This window comes from Corvus moneduloides, chromosome 1 (assembly GCF_009650955.1).
Source record: "Corvus moneduloides isolate bCorMon1 chromosome 1, bCorMon1.pri, whole genome shotgun sequence".
In the NCBI taxonomy this organism is placed as follows: Eukaryota; Metazoa; Chordata; class Aves; order Passeriformes; family Corvidae; genus Corvus; species Corvus moneduloides.
The window spans coordinates 37,933,738-37,955,021 of NC_045476.1; the positions used below are offsets into that span (position 1 = coordinate 37,933,738).

Sequence of the window (21,284 nt, forward strand, 5' to 3'; positions counted from 1 at the left end):
GGTGAGGTGGCATGGAGGACGTGACAGCAGTGTTTGTCTCTTTCCTCCTGAAAGAGCAGGGTGCTTCTTTTGTGTGACATGGGGGCAGAAAACTTGACTGCTTTTTCCATAGCACAAACTCAAAAAGAACAGGGCTGTCTCCTGTATTAAGTCAGAGAATGAGAAAGAAAGAAAGATCAGAGCATGGCAGGGGGTAAAAATTTGCAAGTTTTGATCTCCAAAGCTGCTCTGAATTTAATCCATTGTTTAACAGCAGCCCCAAGCATCACTGTCCTGTGGGGATGTTACAATTCATATGGTGGGTGGTTTGGTCACCTAGAGGTACCTACTTAAACCTGGTCATGATTAGTAAAAACACTACAGGGTTTATGTTTAAAGGTAAGCCCAAGGCTAAATGTGCAGGTGCTTGCAAGGACCAGGGAACCATGCAGCCATAAAGTGCTCTCGTGCTGTACCTTCCCCAGGCTGTTTCACTGCCTCAAAACCCAGTTCAGGCTGCCAGTGCCACAGAACCTTCCCTGCACTGTGAGGGGAAGACTCCCATGCTCCTTGCCATCACAGAGCATCTGACTTGAAGGAGCCAGCAAAGTTGTGAAGCAGGTGGGAAATAATGCACTTACAAAGATGGCAAAGGCATGTCCGGGACAGGAGAGAAGGAACACCCCGAGCTGAAATAAGCTGCAGACATTTCTATACATACCAATGAAGGAGGCTGTAAAACAGGATGTTTACTGCTTCTGCATACATTTCAAAGAATTTTTATTAATTGGCAAAAGTTCAGAAAATAATAATTTTGAAGTAGCAAATTGTACTTTAAGATTTAGATGAATGCAGTTCAATCTAGAAACTGTATCCAGAACTTTTTCTGCACCTGATTTGGCAAGAATCCTCTTGGACTGACAAAGGAAGACACACATGCATTTACAGGTGAACCCAAACTATCAGGTAAAATTGAAAAGAATATATTCATGACAACAAGATTAATCCTAAACAGGACTAAAAGGAAGGAGAAAGTGTCTCCCTGCAAAGATCGATGGAATAAGGTGGCTTGAAATGTGCTGGATCTTAGCTGTGCAAAGTCTTTAGCTTTTCAGGAGATACTTGAATCCAGTCAAAAATTTAGGCATTCATTAATAAGGAAAACGAAATTACTTGACCCATGTGACGGGGAAAGCCATATTCAAGAATCATAATGATTTGCCCAGCATTTAAGTGGACTGATGCCTGTCTCACTGATGGTCAGGATTAGGACCTCTTCCAGAAGAAATTCTTCAGGGATGAGAGGTCTTCAGCCTCTATCTGCAGTGAGAAGCCCCCTGGGTAGGGCTCCAAAAGGATTTTTGTTGATTAGCACCTCCCCATTCACAGATATTAATTTACAGCATTGCAATTGTGAAAACCCATCCCCCCTTAATGATCTGGGAACTACCCAAAATCAGGTTTTCTTCCATTCCCACAGCAACTATTTCTAAAATTCATCCTATGCTAGTTTTATGTGGGTTTCTACAGAAGTATTAAATTTTTTTCAATCCATACCAGATACTAACTGATTAATAGATATTAACTATTTCAAAGACAAGCAATGTAAAACAGTAGCTAAGTGTCTGCATTAGTGAATGCCCCAAGAAATCAACTTTTAACCATTGATCAGAAAATAAGACACCTTCTGATGCTTTCCCTAAAGCAGAGGTCAGATTACAAGGAGCAACACAGAAAATCCAAGACTGAAGAGTGGTTTCTGACACAAGCTGCAAAAGCAACAGGATGGTGCAGATGGACACACCTCTCTTTGGTTCCTATGCTGTGTGTGTGGGAGGGATGGATATTTGATACTGCACTTCATAATTAAGAAACAGATTGCCATAAAGGGGCAGGAATAGAGCCCAAGACAAATTAACAGATGCTCTCTTCTTTTTCTGAGTCCCTTGGGGCAGGCAACTTTGGATTTAACTGCTGAAAAAGCAGTTAACCGTAATCTCTTGCCAGATGCTCAAGAATTGAGCGGGATTCTCAGGAAAGGATTCCCATGGAGGAAGATCAGCACACAGCATCGTGAGTGATGTGCCAGTCAGCAGGGTAGCAGCCTCCTCCTCGATACACAAATCAAAGGTGGTGGGGCAGAACGGTGGAGGCTTCTGCTAACTTCAGTCAAGAATGCTGATTAAAAAAGAAAAAATACCCCACATTAGGTAAAAACATTGCTTTGTTTACATTGAAAAACACAGGGAGACAGCACAGAGTGCCAGTAAGAGGGACAAAAAATCCTCTGCAACTGGAAGTCAGGAGACCAGCCAAAAACATGGTTTGTGCTTGCAGAGTTTCTTTAAACCCATGAGTTTCCTCGTAATTTAAATCCATGGGGATTTTCCCTTCCCAGGGAGCTAATTAAACTACACAGCATGTTTTGTTAGCTAACAAGAAGCCTATATCCTTTATGGGACTATGAAAACCCCAAGAAAGCCAGGCTATCACAAGCAAGTGCTGCACACAGAGCACTGATGTGGCCAGTGCTGTGTAATGCCAAACACACCAGCACTTCTCAAAGGATTTTCCAGGCTTTCAGAGCCTTTTTCCCCCCTAATTCCCAGTTTCCATCCATTTCCACCTGATGCTGTTTTTTTTATTTTCCATCCAGCTGACCAGGTGCAGGCACAGCCAATATGGCTCCACACACGAGGGATATTGCCACTCCATGAGTATTTATGCAATACTCAAGAGAATAATTATGGATCTCATCTGCTTAAATGCAGGTAGAACAAGAAGAGGTGGGTCTGTAGCCACCTAAATTAGGGAGGGAAAAAGATTCAGAGGGACTTCTGTGCTGCCTCCTTCCCTCTGCGAAAATCCTCCAGTCCTGTGCCAGCAGCATCCCATCAAAAACTGAGCCTCTTGAGCTGAGCAAGCTCCCTGCAAACCATCACTCTCCAACATCAGCAGCTAACACTTAATTCATGCTATTTTGTTCCTTGGCAGTTTTGTCCCTCTGCATAGTCAACGTTGCATTTCAAAATCTGCACTTCTTGCTTTGGTGTGCATGACCTTGGGTGTTTCATCACAAGCAGCCCATATCTTAGCCCTGAGCTCAGCATCCAGACAAAGACCAGGAAACAGGTAGTGCCCATGGGAGATCTGCGTATTGCAGATGAGCATCCTGCAATCTTTCTTCTACATCCCTGCAGCCATGGGGCAGATCCTGCCCCAGTGCAACTCAACCTGAACCAGTGGCAGCAATGGAGGCCTCACAGAGCAGTTTAGATCAGACTATACTGTCTGTATGGCTGGGATAAGAAGGATGAAGTGGGATTTTAAAGAAATCTAGTCTTTCCAAGGTATAGTGATGGACCAAGATACATGGTACAGGAAAAACAGCTGGCGGCTGAAAGAAGTCTTGACTTAGATTAGTTTTGTTTTTCAGGAAATCTTGCCTCTTATTTTGACCAGTATCTCTAATTAGAGATCAGAGGGCCTGGCCATTAACCATGATACTAATTTTCAAACATTTGGGGAGGAAAACAAAGGAAGAAAACCAGGATGCAGCAGGAGTCTTTCCAATAATTTCCTCTTTTCTTTCTCTAACCCTCAGGTGCCACATAGGAACTTGTGAGAAAGAGATGTGCCTGCATTCAATGCACTGAACTACAATCAGAGGTTTGCTTTTTCTCTGTTGAGAATAAGGAAGTGCCTCACAGGCCATGCTAGACAGCATGCATTTAAAAATACTGGATACTGTAATTATTTCTATTCCATTTTAAGAATAACACATCAATAGTCAAGCAGCAAATACTCCCTCCACAGTAAACTGAAGGAAGAGCCAGATAGCTTGTTTAAAATTCAACACATCAGCCAGAAAAAGTGCAGCCAGAGAGAAAAGGCTGCGTGCATTTTTGCTAACTGTCTTGAAAGAAGACAGAAGTCAGACACAGGCCACATCAGAGGTGACAGCAATGAACCAGAGTTAGTTCTGCCCAGCCAGCTTGCAGAATCCCATATCCTCATTGCAGTGGCCCAGACAGCCTGCACCTCATCCTGTACCACAGTGCGGTTAAGGCAGCAAACACATCATCAATTTTCCTTTGTTCTGGTGAATGAAGGGACTTCCCTGCTTCATATGGTGCTGGGAAGTTAATTTATTGATACTTGTAAGTGTGCAAATATTGCGGTAGCATTACAGTGCTTACCGAGAGAACTAATACCTCCAGTTTTCCAGACCGTATCCAAAGCCGATTCTTTTTGTGCTACCCCATATTTAAGTTCAGGCTGGGAAGCTTGACCACAGTTTTCCCTAATGCTAGGAAAATGGCCTAGCTGACCTGTGGATTTGAACATATGACAGTGATTTACTAATGACATCTCCTAAAAACACTGACTTTCCTCAAACTAACATTTACTCTAACCCTGCTTTGGCCAGCATTTCTAAACTAGAGTTGTCTGGGGAAATGCACAACTAACAAAGGGAGGCAGCATGGGTGTCTTTGGACACAGATCTGGCCAGGTTTCTAACACTGATTAGAAATGGTAATGATCTTCTGCTGTTCAGTATGGCAAGATGATTTATACTTTGTGAACCTTTAGGCATCATTGAGGTCCTCATCCTTATATATGAATCACAACCTTATTTCCACATGAATGAAATAGAGATATATATACACAGAGACACATATATATGTATATATTCGCAGAGCAGGGACTCTGCAAGAACTCAGAAGAATAACCTTTCTGTTTTGCATTTCTGTGATTCTTGAGAAGAATTTCCAAAGCATGTCACATCACAGCAAGTGGGTTATACATGTACCAGAACTTGTGATAAGAAGCTCAGGAAGAAGTAAATTCAGATAAAAGGACAATGTGTCCCACCACTATGAAAAGCAAAATTTAAAATGCCCAGAGGTTTCTGGCCAGCCCACAGGACATCCTTGCATCCCTACTACTGTACATGTCACTGTTAGTGTTCATGCTTCACACTGTGGATTTCCAAGTGCTTTGTGCTCACTGTGAAGTTCACTGCAGCACTCCTTGTGATGGTGTACTTTCTCATGACTGCTTTCACTGTAATGTAACTTTTTTTTGAGAGCAAATTAACAAAATAATACTCCATAATATGCTTATTTCCTCCAAGTGGTACTGAGAGGCCAGTAGGTGCCCCAGCATATTCTTGCCTGTACTCCAGTACAGTGATATGATGTGTAGGCTTTTGTAGCATGGGTATTGTAAATTGTCATTGGTTATTGATGGATTTGCTTGTGATCAAACATGTCATTAACTGCCAGAGGTGGTTCTTCAATTCACCTTCTATGACTTAGCATATACTGGCCTTCGTCTGCTTCAGTCTTACATACATTAAAACTCTGGCTTGTCTTAGTCAATATAAGAATAGACACATATGCCAGGTACCTTTTATTAAAATGTGATGGCTTACAGATTCCTAAAGTCAAGTGTCCTATTTCCTCAAAGCAATCTTCTCTTCATCCTGCCCTGCATCTTTCACAAAACTGACATTTAGAAATAGATTCTTTTCAAAATTTCCTTTTACAGATCATCCACAAGAGCTTGCTCTGATTTCACACAGGATCTTCATTGTGCTTACCACCTCTGCTACCAATTCTCACACTTTCATTTTTTGTTTGTGAAGTCACTCTGCTAAAATCATACACAAAAAAAATCATAAAGAAGAATTTTTTAGTGTTCTTTAGAATAGCTGTCTCTGCTTGTGTGCCTCAAAATTGAGAGAAGTAAAAAAAAAAATTGATCCAGCAAGTCAAGCTAGTAAGAAACTCAAGGGAATGAAGAGGAGCAGCCTGAACTCCATCCTGACAGCTGCTGCTGGTGATAAATGCAGCAAGGAAGTTTGCTATGTGAAGCAAAGGTTGGATTTTATCTGTAAGGACCTGAGAGGGCCCTTCTGACAGACAGAGATGCTTTTTAAGGTGCAAATCTATTCAAGCAACTTTGGAGAGGCCTGCAGATTTGAAAACAAATATCTTCCTTTTATCTAGCAAATATCAGAGTTTACCTTCCTTTTATCTTGTCTGAAAACTTACTTGTCTGTTAATGATATCTTAATTCTCCTTTAAAAATGCCTTGGCTGTTTGACTTTTATAAATTGATCACTACACAAATCTACTGCTGTAATAATTCCCTCTCTTCTGCATTTATAGCCTTGCATCCATTAGATTTGCATATATATATATTCAAATAGGCACTTGAATCTCTGAGTTTCTTGACAGAGCAATCTAATTTTTATAATTTATATGTTTTATTATAATAGCAACATTTCATTCCCAGTAAATTACCAAGTTGTTTTCACTGAGTGCGGTAACACGACACTATTTCTCTGAGAAAGCAGCAAGAATCCTTCCTCTACCTCCCAGTGTAACAAAACCCACATGGTGTGAAGAAGTCATATATAAATTCTTGAGACAGCACTAGTTTGCAGCATCTGGGGGAGGCAGGGGTCAAAAGTGAAAACTCACTGAATTGGTTCACTGCCATCAATGTGTCAAGTATTGAAGTATTTCTCAGATCCACGCATCATAGTCAGTATCATCTTAAAGCAGAATAAGTTTGCTCAAATAAGCGCATAGAATTACTTTTTGTTTCATCTAGATATGTCTTGGTTGAGAGGGCAGTAGCTTGCCCTCTTGGGCACTGTTTGAGCTGCGGAAATCTTCAAATACATCATCTACCTACGGACAAGGAGGGATTCATTGGCTGTTTCTCATCTCCACCTACACTCAACCCACCCAGGATACAGTCAGGAGTGACAACATGCCCGAGGCACTTGCATTTTTAGTTCACTCTACCATACCATCTCCTTTTGGTCAGCGCTGTTCTCACAGAAGATGGTGCCCCTCAACAAGGTTCTGGGAGTCAGTGGAGCTCCTGGCCCTGAGATGATGCTTCCACATTCACTTCTCCAGACACCTCTCTAGCCATGGTCAGAGATTGATAGTATTGGTGTTTCCAAATGAAATTTTTGCTCTACCCACTTTGCATTCTCACCCTGCCTATTCATCAGGGAAAAGTCTTAATAATGGTTTTAGGAACTAGAGTTTAATAAAAACAGGAATTTGGCCCTACTTAGAAATCTCTAGCAGGAGGAACACATGTTCATGAAACCCAAGGTGAGACACAAAACCTGAAAGTAAATGTGGGTAGAGCACAAATCTGAAAATTAGAAGACCAAAGCTGAAGACCTTTGTTTGACCTTTAGCGGGCCAAAATGAAGGCCTTTCACGTCTTTTTCATATCCATAAAGGTATGAATTTTAGAGAAAACTCTTCAAATTCCTATAAAGCCAAAGAAAACAAACAGTCTGATGCTCTGGTGAAACAGGAATAGGTTTCAAGCTAGAAACAGAAGGTGTAGTCAGCACTTCTCTCTGTTACACAAGTGGAATCCCTGCATCCTTTTTTTAAGGAAAAGGAGGGATTAAGAACTCTAGCTCAAATTAAAGGTTTAGATTATATAGTCTGTATTAGCAGCCCCTCATTCATGCCCTACAGAACAGTTCCCATTATTGCACAAGTGCATGATATTTTAAAGTAAGATTGTTCAGGCTGAAAGGACAACTCAGGATGTCTCAAGTTCAACCCCTTGCTCAAAACAAGAGGAGTTAGGACTGGGTTTCTTAGGACTGTCTATTTGGTCTTGATAAATACAGTTTAATCTCTCTCTTCAATGGCTAGAGCAAGTTAGTACTGATTTTGACAAGAGTCCTGCAGTCATAGCAAGCAACTACAAACCAGAAGGCAGGTTATTAAGTCAAAAGCATGAGTGTGTAGTGACACTGTAAAGGAGCACTTGCTAACAAATTGTTTCAGGAGCAGGCCAATGAAGTTAAAGCAAAAACAAAACTCAAAATCCATTCTGCACTCCACACACAAGATTAATATTTTAATCAACAGGGATTTGTCTTGTTTAAATAACCTATCTTTCAAACCCTCTCATTTGGATCTTCATGGCAATGCAGTTCACCTGATCTCAAACTCACGTAAGGGTGACTTAACAAATTCTGTATTAAAAGTCTCTGATCAGAGAAGCACCCAAAAAACTGAGCCAGTGACCATGTACTTGATAAAATTTAAAGCATCAGGCTAAATTTCCCCTTGTTACACTACCACATGAGCCCAGCTTAGCAGCAGTGGCTCAGCAATAACACTCAGGCTGCTCTGTCCAGTGAACATCACAGCATTTCTTACGAGTTTGCCAGAAACTGTTTTCCCAGCCTAAAGCCAGCCTGTTTCAGCCTCCAGAAGATCATGAATTGGCCCAAGTGGTAACACAGACCAAGATGATGGAAAATGTTGCTTGCGCACACCTGCATTCAACATTTATTTAAAAGCTTCTCAAAAAATCCCGTTTCATTGTGATACTGGAAGCCTCATCCATACCAGCTCAGCTTTCGTTTTAACACTTGACTTACCCAACTCAAAACCTGAATCTTCCAGAAGATGAAGGCAATATATATTTTGGAAACTCAAAAGAATATGAAAGTGAAGCATATAAACACATGACCATGCAGTAGGAGAGGCATGCAGATATGTTTTACATTATACGTTATATTAATTACAATATGCGCTGTATTAATGCTGGCCATGAAGTTTCAGCACACAAACACATGATCACAAATACATAGCTACATATACATTATTAATAATAGGAACAAGTTACCCTCTTCTTACTTCTCTACACAAAGGGAGCTTCTCACAAACCATCTAAAGGGATTAAATGCACCAGCAGATACACAGTGACTTTGGATAAACCCCAGATAAAAACTATAGCTTCTCATAAGTCTGTTATATCTGCCATACACTCCAGGCTAGCAAAGGACAGACCTTTAACATTATATTTTTATTAGTCACTACTTAATAAGACACAGACATTTTAATAATAAGCATGGGAATAATTAACACTTTTAAAGCATCTAACTTGTTTGTGATTTTCTTCCTTTACTACTTACTAGAAATTTAATTTGTTCATGAGACTAAACAACAAATGTTTCTGCTGAATTTAAGGAATATTTTTCTATGAATGAGAATCTAACAAGATTTTTCTGAAGACATGCTGGCCTGTTGCCTTAAGATTTGATACTAAAGTGTATTGGTAACACATTTAAAAATGAGACTTCATAAAAGCAATTTGGAATAATTTAGAGAGACAACCCAGAATTTTTCTTCAGCAAGGGCTTCAGGTACATCTAAAAGAGATCTTTCCAGCACCAGAAATCAGTGAGATATCATTTCTCACCTTGTGTGCCATCAGAGACTCAGACTGACCAAGTTTGTGAAACCATGCCTAACATAAAGTATTTACATGGCAGGGCTGCAGTCAGGTGAATTACTTAGCTGCTTGAAAACAAATCCCTACACACTTGCATAGCCTTACCCCCATCTCTAAATACTTGTCTATTATTATGCTGAATTACTGACCTCGGATCCCAGGCTCAGCCCTCCTGTGCAGACTGGCAGACTTGCTGAGCTCAGCTGTGATGGATGCCTCCTCAACCCGCCCTGCTGGAAGTTTATTTTCTTCCAGCCCCTCCCCCAGTAGTTTGGGGCTCTTCCTACACATATTTGTGTTTTGAAAACTCTTCAGGTTAATAGTCCTAAGAGATTTTTCTGATCTGCTTTTGTTAACAAAGCAGTAATTCCAGCTCCATCTCTATTCTGTTAAGTACAGGGAGCACAAATTTAAAAAAAAAAATTTAAAAAGAAAGGAAACAGATCCTTCAACAGCAAGATGTTTAATAATAGTTCTTAAAAGAAAATAAAACTAAAAATAAAAAGATAGAATATAAAAATTCTTCTATGACAGATTTACACAATATGAAATTAATATTGCAAATGGCCAGGCATGTAAATCATTTAGGATAAATGAAAGTTTAAGCCCTCAAATCCCTCTCTCTTTCTTTGCTTCTTTTCTGATTTTTGGGGCTGTAGCTCCTATTCTGCCTAAGAGAGCAGAAGATAGCAGTTTTAGGTTTTAATACAGATGAAGTTGAGGCGGGAAATCCTTTGGCTGTCGGCTCGTTAGCGTGCTAGGAAAAAAAAAGAAATGCCACTTTCAGACAGGGCAAGCCCCCTTTCGTTTCTCAAGTGCGCTGCCTCTGCCAGAAGAGGCGGTAAATCAGCTGAAGCGGAGAATTTGCTATGCAGAGGGGCTGCCGCAAGAGGGAGGTCCCATTGCGCCCAGCTGGGCTCGCTCACCTCCGCTGCGTGGAGCAGCCCTCAGCCGTCCATCCCTCTGCCATTCGAGCCTGGGAGCCACCCGCTTCTCTACCCCCGCTTTTCTCGAGCCCACCTCGCACAAGACGGACGCCTTTCCCCTGGAATGCTCTCCCTTCCCTTGACACCTCATCTCACCTCTCCCTGCCTATGCAGAAACCGTCCGTGGGCTGAAACTCATTTTGGTTGCACATCACTCTTGAGCTGGTCCAGGTCTCGGCTAGCTGGGAATACACCGGGAGCAGGTTACAGGCTAGCAATCCTGCTTTCATAGGGGCAGAAGAGGGATACAGTTCTTGTGAGCAGCATCTGTACACCACAACTGTTCATCACAGTGACACTGAGGAAAAGGACGAAGCAGGTTACAGTAGCATGACATAAATGTACTAAAAGAATCCCTTAGGATGCCAGATCACTGCAGTCCTCTTCCCCAAATAAACTGGTCCTTTTTTATCTCAGCTAGCTCTCATGTTATGTGACTTCTGTCCTCCATCATGATGCTGCAATTTATTATTTTTAAAAACTTATCTGGAAAACCTAATAAAAAAAATAATCCAAAATAGTCCATTAATATGGCTTTATATTTCCAACAATGGCACAAAAGCTTGTGGGTTTGGACTTTTTTATCCAGTATAAATCAACCTTGTACAGGGCCTCGACATCATTTAAACAGAGATACTAGTTCTGACTTCCAGTCACCCTGCTACCTCTTCTTTTCTGACACACGCAGGAACCTTCACAGGGACCATCTGACTGAAAGAGCATTATGAGGAGATCCCTCAAAATCCTGTGCATCTCTGAGCCTATGATCCAGCAGAAGCCCTAGGGCTATTTGGCAGTAACCCATGGCTGATGTAACCTGTCAAATCTTCATGGAAGTCACTAAAACTTTAAGGGTTTGTAGCAACAGAGGGTCTAGCTCATGCAAATGAAAGCAGAGCTTCTCTGGGAGCTTTTAGGGACAGGTTAAAGCATGCAAGATCCTCCTGCCATGACTGGATTGTCAGGCAGCTTTGCCTCTGATTTCTAAATAAAAGAGAAAGAAAAAAGTTGCTTTTCAGACAAAGAGATTCTAGAAAAAAAAGTGATTTTTTTTTTTTTCCTCACTGTCTTGGGGTGACCTTATGATGTGTATCCCATATTGCTGCCTATGCCCAGAAATTAATTCCTGTGCCTTTCTATGCCTCTAAACTGAGCCTGAGAGGGGGAAGGAAAAAACTGAGCAAAACTTTTTCAAAGCAGTTTGCATCTTGTTCAAGGTCACACAGAGATAGCAATTGGTTTTCCCCACTGCGGCAGGGGAGGGAGGAAGCACTTGGTTTTGCTGCGCCCAGGACAGATTTTTTGGCCAGTGGTTCAGCTGCTTTGTTCTCTGGAGAGAGACTGAGAGTTGAACTTTTCCTTCTCTGGAATTCCGGATTTTCTCCCTTTTCTACTGGACTGCCTGATTGCTGTAACATCAGAGCACATCAGGAGGACTTTGCCCCGGGCACAGAGGGCCTGGCCCCGGCCCAAGCCCCAGCTCCGAGGAGACCAAAGGGAGGGCTCTAACGCTTTCCCAGGTTTTTCCTCTACAGCAAAAGATTTTACCATTTAACATTATTTTCCTTTCCCGTGTGTTTGTTAAATAAATAGTTTTATCTTCTTCACTTTCCTTCGAGGAAAATTTATTTTTTTTCCCGAACCTGGTGGGGGAGGGGTGGTTGTGCCTTCTCTCAGAGGATATATTTCTAAATTTGGCCAAACCAGAACACCCACAGAAATCATCTCAGATCCAGGACAAAAGAAGGGGAAATCCAGCAGCAGCAACCCCTCTGTGTCTGGAGGGGCTGGACAGGAGTCAACATAAAAGGATCAACTCCTGTGAAGGGTGTTCTTCTCGGGATCTTACCATGCTGTGACCTTCATTTATGTCCTTTCAGGCACCTCCTACAAAGCTGAGGGGACCATGCTGAAATTTTCCTCCATAATAGCAGCAGTATAAGGTAGGAAAGGAGCCAGGCAAAAATGTTCCTCAAAAAAAAAAACCCTCCTACCTCAGAACCTGAGCAAAAAACATGGTCTCTTCTTGGTTTTGCACATACATTCTCTAAGTGACAAGTCTTTTCATATAAATCCTTAATGAAAGAATCATTCTCCATTTAAGTCCTGCATGAGTGTGTTGACTCATTTCATACTTTAGATTAGTCCAGAAGTTTGTTGTTTTAATAATTTTCTGTTCTTGTCCTTGGAAACTTCACGAGAACTTCATTTTTGGATTTAATTTACTCTGCATAAGTGGGGTAATACATTGGCAAAAATCTTGTGTTGCCTCCATTCCCTAAAAGGAGTGTGGGAGTTGGGTAGGGGTGTCTGTATCTGGTTAGAAATCAGAACAGTTTTTCCAATGTCACTTAGTTACTCATGCAGTGCCAGGTTCAAAGGATCATGATGCATGCCATTTTTTGGATGAACAGGAGCCTGTTCTCCTCAAAGCCTGTCCCCATAAACGTCAGCAATGAGGAGGGATGATACGGGGCAACACACACTATCAGTGGAAGACTATGGAAGACTGAGGTGCTCTGTCCTATGATTGATCTGACATTCCAAGATATCTCTCTGAGGCAGCACACCGCCAGGACCTGCCGGTGCACATCCTCTCCCTGTTTTGGCTTAATTATTCCTGGCAGGACACCTGAACTAGCAGTTCTGTGACAGTTCTTCAGCTAAAAGAGGCTAATGGCTAACAGAGCTTGTTGTGTTCCTTCACAGCAAATTCCCGACTGTGTCTTGAGGTTATGAAATATCAGCAGAAAAGTAATAAAAAAGCAATAGTTATGTCCCTGAGGACCTTCTGCTTCACACCCTGGGCTGGGATTACACAGATAAAAGTCATTTTCATGGGCAAAGCACAAGACAACAAGGAACTGACTTGAGCATCCCCAACACCATTTAACCCTACCATTCTCTGCAGGAGCCGGAGGGTTATTTTCAAAGTCTGCAAAGAGCTGAAAAATTTCTTTCCCAGATTATGTCAAGATAATGAGGCTTTCTTCCCATGTGTTTGCAGTCAATGCCGCAAGTGAGCCCTTACTTACTGACCATTTCCATGCTGCTCTGTCAGAGTTCACTCCAGATCCTGGTACCGAAGTACGGCATAAAATTACAGCATTGCAGAGATCACGTGAGGGCAAGGATAACCTCTGCATAGATATATGCTCAGGTTAACATGTAGCCCTGGTGGATTTTCATGGTTTTGTAAGAAATTTGTTTTTGTGAAGTTAAACTCTGATATGGTCGAAAGTCAGGCTGGATCACAGCCAAGCTGAATCCAGTTTTACGAAGCATGCCTGAGAGACCTTGGAAAACATGATTATGGTTGGTTCGGGTTTTTTAAAATAATTTCATTTTCTTTAACAGTTCAACAGAACCAAGTAAGCGTTTGGAAGTGATCTCTCACTTTTAAATGTCTCTCTCAAATATAGCATTAAAGTTGGCTCTGGCAATTCACAAGTTTTAAGCCCTCATCAAAATATCCACACACAGGTCAGGTATTAATATTATTGCTTGAAAACCCTCTAAAGTAAAGATTACTTATAGATGAGATGAATATTGAATAAATGTAATCCGTGGATTAATTAGCTAAAGCCCTATGTTAATCAGAAAGCAAGAAAGGGAGAAACACTAGCTCATTAAGCATTTACAAGTATGTTGTATGTGCTTCCAGGATTCAGTTACCCTCTCTCCATAACACAACTGTTTTTTATTTAACACTTGAACGTGTGTGGGACACCCAATGTCCTCCTATGCTAAAACTGCCAAATTATACAGTGTCAGTCATCATCAGTGTGAGGAGAAAAATAATAAATAGTACACTAAAATATATTTGTGCTACAACTCCATAAATTGCATACACATGACATTTACATAAGTAATAGTTGAATTTGTGGCTGTGCATTACTTATTCACACCTTGTGTGGAATAACTCAAGAGGGAAAAGACTCATCCATTAATCTCCTCCCCCCAATCTATAATCCTAAGAAATCCTAAGCCCCGCAAGACACTTTATCCTCTTAGGGAAATCAGGCTCATAAACTGAGGATGGTGGTGTGCTTGGTGCTGAAGAACTGCTGATGAATTCCTCATTGTATGACTATGCAAGTTCTGGTGAGCCCTGCACGGACCTGTCATCTGTTTGATGGACACACACAGAGACATGGAAAGTCCTCGTGTGCCCCCTCCCTCGCAGCCCATGAGATGCCTTACTGCTCTCCCAGGCCTGCCATGCTGGGGTCTTGCTGTAACATTTTTGTGTATATTTTTCCTTTAATGGAGCACCTTCTGCCATCAAAGACAGGTGTCAAAAGAATGTGAAGTACATTTTTCTTACTTCACACACAGCATTTTGCAGAATATCCCACCATAAATTTTTTTCCTCATGAATAATTCAATGTTGCAATATCTTTTCTTCTTTGGCCAATGCTATTCAGTGTCCACAAACTACAAGCAGACTATCACACAGGCAAAACCAGCCCAGAGGTACGGCAAGATCTCCACCAGCCTGATTGTGGGGGGAAGTTACAGACTTCTCTGCACTTACCAAAAAACAAGGCAAGCAAGGCTGGCAAGACAACCTAGCCCTTTTGCACTTTTTCTTGGTCTCAGCTTTCATGACACCACTTTGTTGTAATGAATCCCACTCTTCTCCTCCCCAGGCTCTGCTGCCCAGCCTTTCTCTGCATCACAGCCTCTAGCACTACCTGGTCCACCCCAAAAGTGATGGCGCTCTGCAAGTCTGCCACATGTTCCCCGAAGGACATGTACAACAAAGAATCAGGATTCCAAGGTTTCTCATCATGCTTGTGTGACTTCACATCAGCCTCAGGGGGACCATCACTTCCAGAGGAGTCAGACAGAATCAGATGGAGTAGGTTATTTATTTCTCTTGAGACTCTGAGGCAAAGGGAGCAGCATATCATATGCAAAGGGTCTGTTACACCACAGGCTGAGTTGGAAAGATAATGTAGGGATTTCTCCTTAGGGGTAAGTTCTTGGGCAGACACTTTAATAACACTCTTCATTAGGAAATAATTGCCATGCTCCCTCCTCTCCATGGGATGGAGTCCAATGGAGCCAGAAGCATGAAAAATAAAGGTGAGTGCAAGAGTGAAATGCTGCCACCCAGCCTGTAATAGTATCGTTTTTTCATGGCCAGTCCTACTATCTTTGGCAGTATAGGTACAGAGAAGCAAAGCAACAACCAAGCAGAGCTTATTGCAAGTATGCTCATCCATACTGATGTGTTGCTTCATGGGAACTATGTAAAACGGCCCCTGTTCCTGCTCTGTCCCATACACTGGCACCCCTCATCTGTCACTCCCACTGTGAGAGGAGTGCAGAGCAGTCTTATCCCCCCATGTGGCAAGGGGTGCCCAGGGCCTCTGTGACTGCTGTGGAAACACCACACCTTGCCCCCACTGCTGTGAACACATTGTGAAATCAAAGAGCAGGTGTTTCAGCTCAGGGCAGGAGACAGAGGTATTACCTGGCCACACGTTCTGGTAGTAAAGTGAACTTGCAGTCCCCATCATTTTTCAAAATCATGTACTTGGTACCTATGGGTATGGCAAGTGGCACAAGCAGGCTTGGAGCCTGCAGCTGTCCCAACTCCAGTGCAGATTATGGGTGAATCAGTGGCTCTCTGGTGGGGTGGAAACCAGGACACTCAACTCTGCCAAAGAGATGCTCACATAAGCAGACCTTGAGCATGCAAAAAGCATCTGAGCATGCCTTGGTGGAAAGAAGGGGTAAGGTCCATGAAAGGACAAAGGGTAAATGGTTTTAAACTAAAAGAGGGCCAATTTAGCTTGGGTACAAAGAGAAAGGTTTTTGACAATGCGGGTGGTAAAACATTGGCACAGGTTGCCTGGAGAGGTGGTGGATGCCTCCTGCCTGGGAACAGTCAAGGTCAGGTTGGACAGGTCTCTGAGTGACCTGGTCTAGTCAAAGATGTCCCTGCTCATGCAGCGGAGTTGGAACAGATGGCCTTTAAAGGTCACTTCTTGCCCAAACCATTCTGTGATTCCATGAAGCAGAAGCAGTGTTATCACTGAGTACAGTATTGGAGGGGTAGAGGTGAGGTGTGATGAGCATCCACAGCCCTTTTGCCTCATGCCACAAGATTCTTCAGAAACTTGATCTTCATTTAACTAGAAGGTCCCTAGATCCTCTGTTTGGGAAAGAGATGCTTGGGGCTGAGGCAACTGAAGTATCCTGCAGAAAATCTGTTCCAGTAGCCTCCAGCAGCTGGAAATTTCTCCTTTTTTCCTCGAGCAGTATTAATTCAATGACCTAGCCATCACACTGGAAACAAACCACATCAACATATAGAGCTACAGGTGAAACTCATTCACTGGGAAGACTTTCAAAAGGCACTATCACTGTCTTCAGACCCAGTCAAGCTCACTGGTGTAGGGAACACACAGTGAAAATGCCCTGTGCAATGAACTTGTAGGGTTAGAGTTGGTAATAATGTATGGACATATACCATACATTATGTATTAAGCTCAGGAGAGCTGAGCTAAAGTCAAACATAGATCAAACAATCCATGGGATTGGACTTAAAATACTTGAAAGGTGCCCTTGGACCCAAATTCAGTGAGCAAAAAGCAGCAGAGAGAGGTTCAGGCTGGCACCTCCTCAGTCACTACACCTGATCCAAAGCCGGAGTCATCAGCACGCGTCAGTGGCAGTAGCAGCTTCAAGCTGATCTCCACAACATGCCTCTCTTTTGGGAGGAAAGGAAGGAATTAACACTCTCCCTGTTAATCTCTGGAAAAAAGTCATTATGCCAGGTCCTCGAGGGACACCTGTGCAAGCCAAGGGTCTGCAGCACGTGTGTGCTGCAGATGGTGTGAGGGTAAGCTCTCCCTTTGGGAAACCAAGAGAAACCCCTTAGGTTTGCCCTCTGAGGACGCTACAGCTGAGGCAGACGGTGCAGGTTTTACTCTGGAGACCGCTCAGACAAACCTCTTCTTGGCCCACTGAAAAACAGCAAGCTGCAGCATGCAATACAATACTTCGTGGTACTAAAGGACCTTCCAAATGAGGGTCTCACATTAATTAATTAAGCCTCAGAGCACCTAGAAGGAAAATCTATCCTATTTTACCAGCAAGCGCAATGAGTATGCAAAGGTCACAGAGAATAGAGGAGCAAAGGAAAGAGAGATCCTCGTATCCTGACTCCTGACTCCTTGCTGCATCTATTAGCTCATGAGTCCCCTCCAAGGGACACACATGTAGGACAAAAGGTGACCCACAGCTGTGTCCCAAGGCGCACTGGCTGAGAGATTTAATAAGATGCAGGAGAATGACTAACGGGGTTACACAGATTGACTCAGGTCGGTAAAGAATATGGCATTAAGAAAATTGATCCTTTGAAAGCCTCCAGCCACATGCTTATGTCAGAACCAGACGTGACTTGTCTCTGTGTTTCATATGACACCACCAAGTACCCACCAAAGGGTTTTCCTTCATGTTTAAATAATGAAATGCAATGTAATGCCAACAGGTGCTTTTTTCACAGGGAGAAGGGAGAAGAAGGGAAAGTGTTTGGGTGGGCTGAGGCAGAGCCCAGGTTTTTTCCTGCCTCTCCCACCCCTCCCTGTTCTCATGGCTCATGAGCAAGAGGTCGCTGACAGCTGGACAGGCCCATCTGTCTGCAATGCCGAGGAGACAAGCACATGGGCACTGGAAGAGAGAGTAACCTGTGTATGACTGGGGTGTGTATGCAGCGTAGCGGCTACGGTGTCTGTGCGATAGACGGGAGGCTGCCATGGGGAAGAAAAAGAAAAGTGCTCTACAGGTCATCCTGGAAGATGGTTGGTATCACTGTGAGATTATTTCAGTTTGCATGCTGCCTAATACTTGACTAAACCTCTTGGGGCTTCCCGTGCACATCATTTTGCGTCTCTCAAAAATCATACAATTTCAGTTTGCTTGGGCAGGGAACTTTTGTCAGTCTGCCAGACTGAAGTAAATATTAAGAGCATTGCTGTAGGGAAAGAATATAATGTATAATCAATAAGGGACGTTCTGCCAAGCTCAGCTGGCACTTAAAGGTTAGCCGTGTAAAGCATCACATGTGTAAATTCCAGCAACAAATGCAATTACTCTTTGTTCTTTGTTTTGCAGCTGGAATAGAGTTTGACGGACAAGTTGAAACTGACACAGAGAGTGAAGGTAGGTAGAAGGTAATGTAGAGATTAACAAATGTGGTCTTGTTTGAAATACAAGAGGTGATACCTTTTCTTTTTCTCTCTGACTTGTGACTTGCTCTACGACACGAGCTCTTTCACGAGCTACTTGCAGGCAAGCAGATTTTTCCCTTGAGGTTTGACTTACAATAGTGATATGTATACCACCATTCTTAAGCATTCTGTCCTCTTTTATTCATGTTCCCAGAGTGGGAGGCTGTCAGAGCCCACATCACTTGGGAATCAGCCCCTAGTAAATCAGGCACTGCAGTAAAGCACCACCCTGTGCAGGGCTGGGACTGCATTGTGCTATACTGAGGTCCTGCTTGCCCTCCCTGTAATGCTTGCTTAGACCATAATACACTGGGATCTTGATTAATCATAGCCACAAGAAGAAAATAATGAAAATGGATTGAAGGGAGACTTATGACTGTGAGGGAAATCAGGAAAAGGCCATGACAGGACTAAAAACACCTTTAACTCTGCATGTATACTATAACTAAAGAGAGAGAACTAAGAGGTAAGACCATGACAGCACTGGAGAGGTGATACAAATGTCGCTGTTACTGCAAAAATGGTTCACAATTGTGTCTGTATTACTCACAGAATATGAGAAAGTAAACAGCAAACTACTGGGATTTCATTTTTTTTAAAAAAATCATATCCACCTTTTCCATATAGGCAAAAGAGGCAGTAAGACAACGGTAACAAATAAATGCTTCACATTTAACCTAACACTTGATAGGTTGCAAATAAGAAAAATATTAGATCATTAGCTATCCAAAATGAACATTTTCCCAAAGAGAGGAGGTGGTCCTTTGACCTAGATGATTGACCAAAATTCAGTTTAGATTGACCATTACATAATAACTGAAACCTTCCTAATGGCTCCTGAGAAATAGTTGGAAGCTTCTTCTCATTTCCAGCGTCAAATGTGACAGCCACTGCCTACTAATTTTTTGCCACTAACAAGCAGAAACTATCAGCTTGTTATTAATTTCTAGCTTTTCACCAAACCAAAAATGCAAAAGCTCAAATTCTTTTTTGCTTCTGTTTTTCTCCCCTTTTAGGCTCCTCATTTTACACTCTGGATCCCATTCCAGCACAATATTCTTCTTCTGTGACAGTATCTCCAACTCTTTTCTTCAGCTAGAAATTTTGGAAAATTGGAAGCCAGATTACTCTGGAAAACTTTCTATTGATTTTAATAGACTTGGTAGTGAAAGAGGTGGAGAAACTTGGGGGGTTTTGAATGTTGTTTTTTTCCTTTTCCATTATATTCTGTAGTTAAATCATGCTCCATTTCAATCCTTTAAGCTGGAAGCACTTCTGGAAAGAAGAGATTTTAGTTTGCAATGCCAGTAAGAATGAAAGATTTCTCAGAAACTACCTGGTATTTTTCTTCTCTGAATGCAGACCATCCAATATAAAAGAAAACTCCAAGAAACAAAACCGGATACTGCCTGTGCTGTACCTTTTCTCTCTATAAATAGAAGAACTCCATTCCCAGCCTTGAAAAGTAAACATCTTTCAAGGACATCACATCAACAAGCAAACTACACATTGTGTAATAGACTGCAATTTCTGTTTCCTTTGTTCTGGTGTGTTTACAGGTCAGAGAGATCTCTCTCTGTACTGTCTGATGGATGGGCTTTTGCATTTGTAACTAATTTCCAGTTTTCTTATGGTCACATACAAGTCACTGATGTGCTCAATTGCGCTGTCTTAAATGGGAGTTGCACGACCAAAGAGTTACACCTGGTTCTTGGACAGGGCATAACACAAAGCCCATCGAGATCAACAGGCACATGCTCTTTGAATTTGCCAGGGTGTGAGTCAGGTGTCCTGGCTGCCCATGCTTTTCTGATGAATCTTTATTCTGCCAGCATGGATTTCCCAATGTAATTGTCTTTTATCACTTGCAGAAGATGAAGTAAAGGACAAGACAACTAACAAACAACCCCTCAGGGAAACTGGCAGAGCAAGCAGACTTCAAAGCAAAAAGCAAGGGAAAGACAAAGAAGAGAAAGAAGAAAAAGAAGAAAAAGAAGACAAAGAAGAAAAAGAAGACAAAGAAGACAGAGAAGAAAATGAGAGCGAAGAGGAAGACAGTGGCAGCCAACAAAACAGAGCTTCTAGGAGAAAAAACTACCAAAGGAAAAACAGAGATGGAAAAAAGGCAAGAGAGGAAGGAAGCCGGAAGAAAGACAGAGGCAAAACGGCTCCAACCAAAGATCAAAAGGAATCAGAAAACAAAGAAAAGAAAACAACCAAGAGAGGGAAGGAGGGGGAGAACAAACAGAAGAAAGACAGGAAAAACAGGTAATTAAACAATCCCTGACTGTGGTGCCTTGCTTGGACTTGCAGCTATACTGACATGCCAGTGGCATATGGATCAGAATGGCAAAACCAATAGACTGCAAGTAAGTTCCTGCTCTCCTAAAAGAGACACAGCAGTGGAAAACAGTTTAAAATGCCACACAATACTAAATGTTTCCAAGCCATTAGTATTTCTCAGCCAGGATCAGGTCTATGCATGTAGTGGAGTCGTAGTACCTACAGCCAGGGGTAGAAAAGCATGCCTAAAGAAGGTACCTTGAGAATTTGAGTCTAGACAAGGTTTTTTGGTTGGTTTATGGAAACATTCCAGTTAAAATGGATCCCCTGTGTTTTCATGTCTCTTCCCCTTCCAAATCTTAGTTGTTCCAACCTTCGACTTCTCCCCATATCTCCCATTTTGTTTTGAAGATATGAAAACCATTTCTCTGGAGCCAGCTGTAGCCCTGGTAGCTGTAGGCAATGCTTCTATAGCTGAAGTGTACTCCAA

The 21,284-nt window shown here is 42.2% G+C and overlaps 1 protein-coding gene across 1 annotated transcript in view; it reads left to right on the forward strand.

Moving 5' to 3' along the window:
- Nucleotides 1-17,799: 17,799 nt before the first annotated feature.
- TMC2 (transmembrane channel like 2) overlaps nucleotides 17,800-21,284 on the forward strand; it is a 32,512-nt gene continuing 29,027 nt past the window's right edge. The window contains exons 1-3 of the mRNA XM_032106183.1: nucleotides 17,800-18,082; nucleotides 18,396-18,443; nucleotides 20,383-20,779. Coding sequence (XP_031962074.1) covers nucleotides 18,037-18,082; nucleotides 18,396-18,443; nucleotides 20,383-20,779 — 491 coding nt within the window. The 5' untranslated portion in view covers nucleotides 17,800-18,036. The remainder of the gene's footprint in view (nucleotides 18,083-18,395; nucleotides 18,444-20,382; nucleotides 20,780-21,284) is intronic.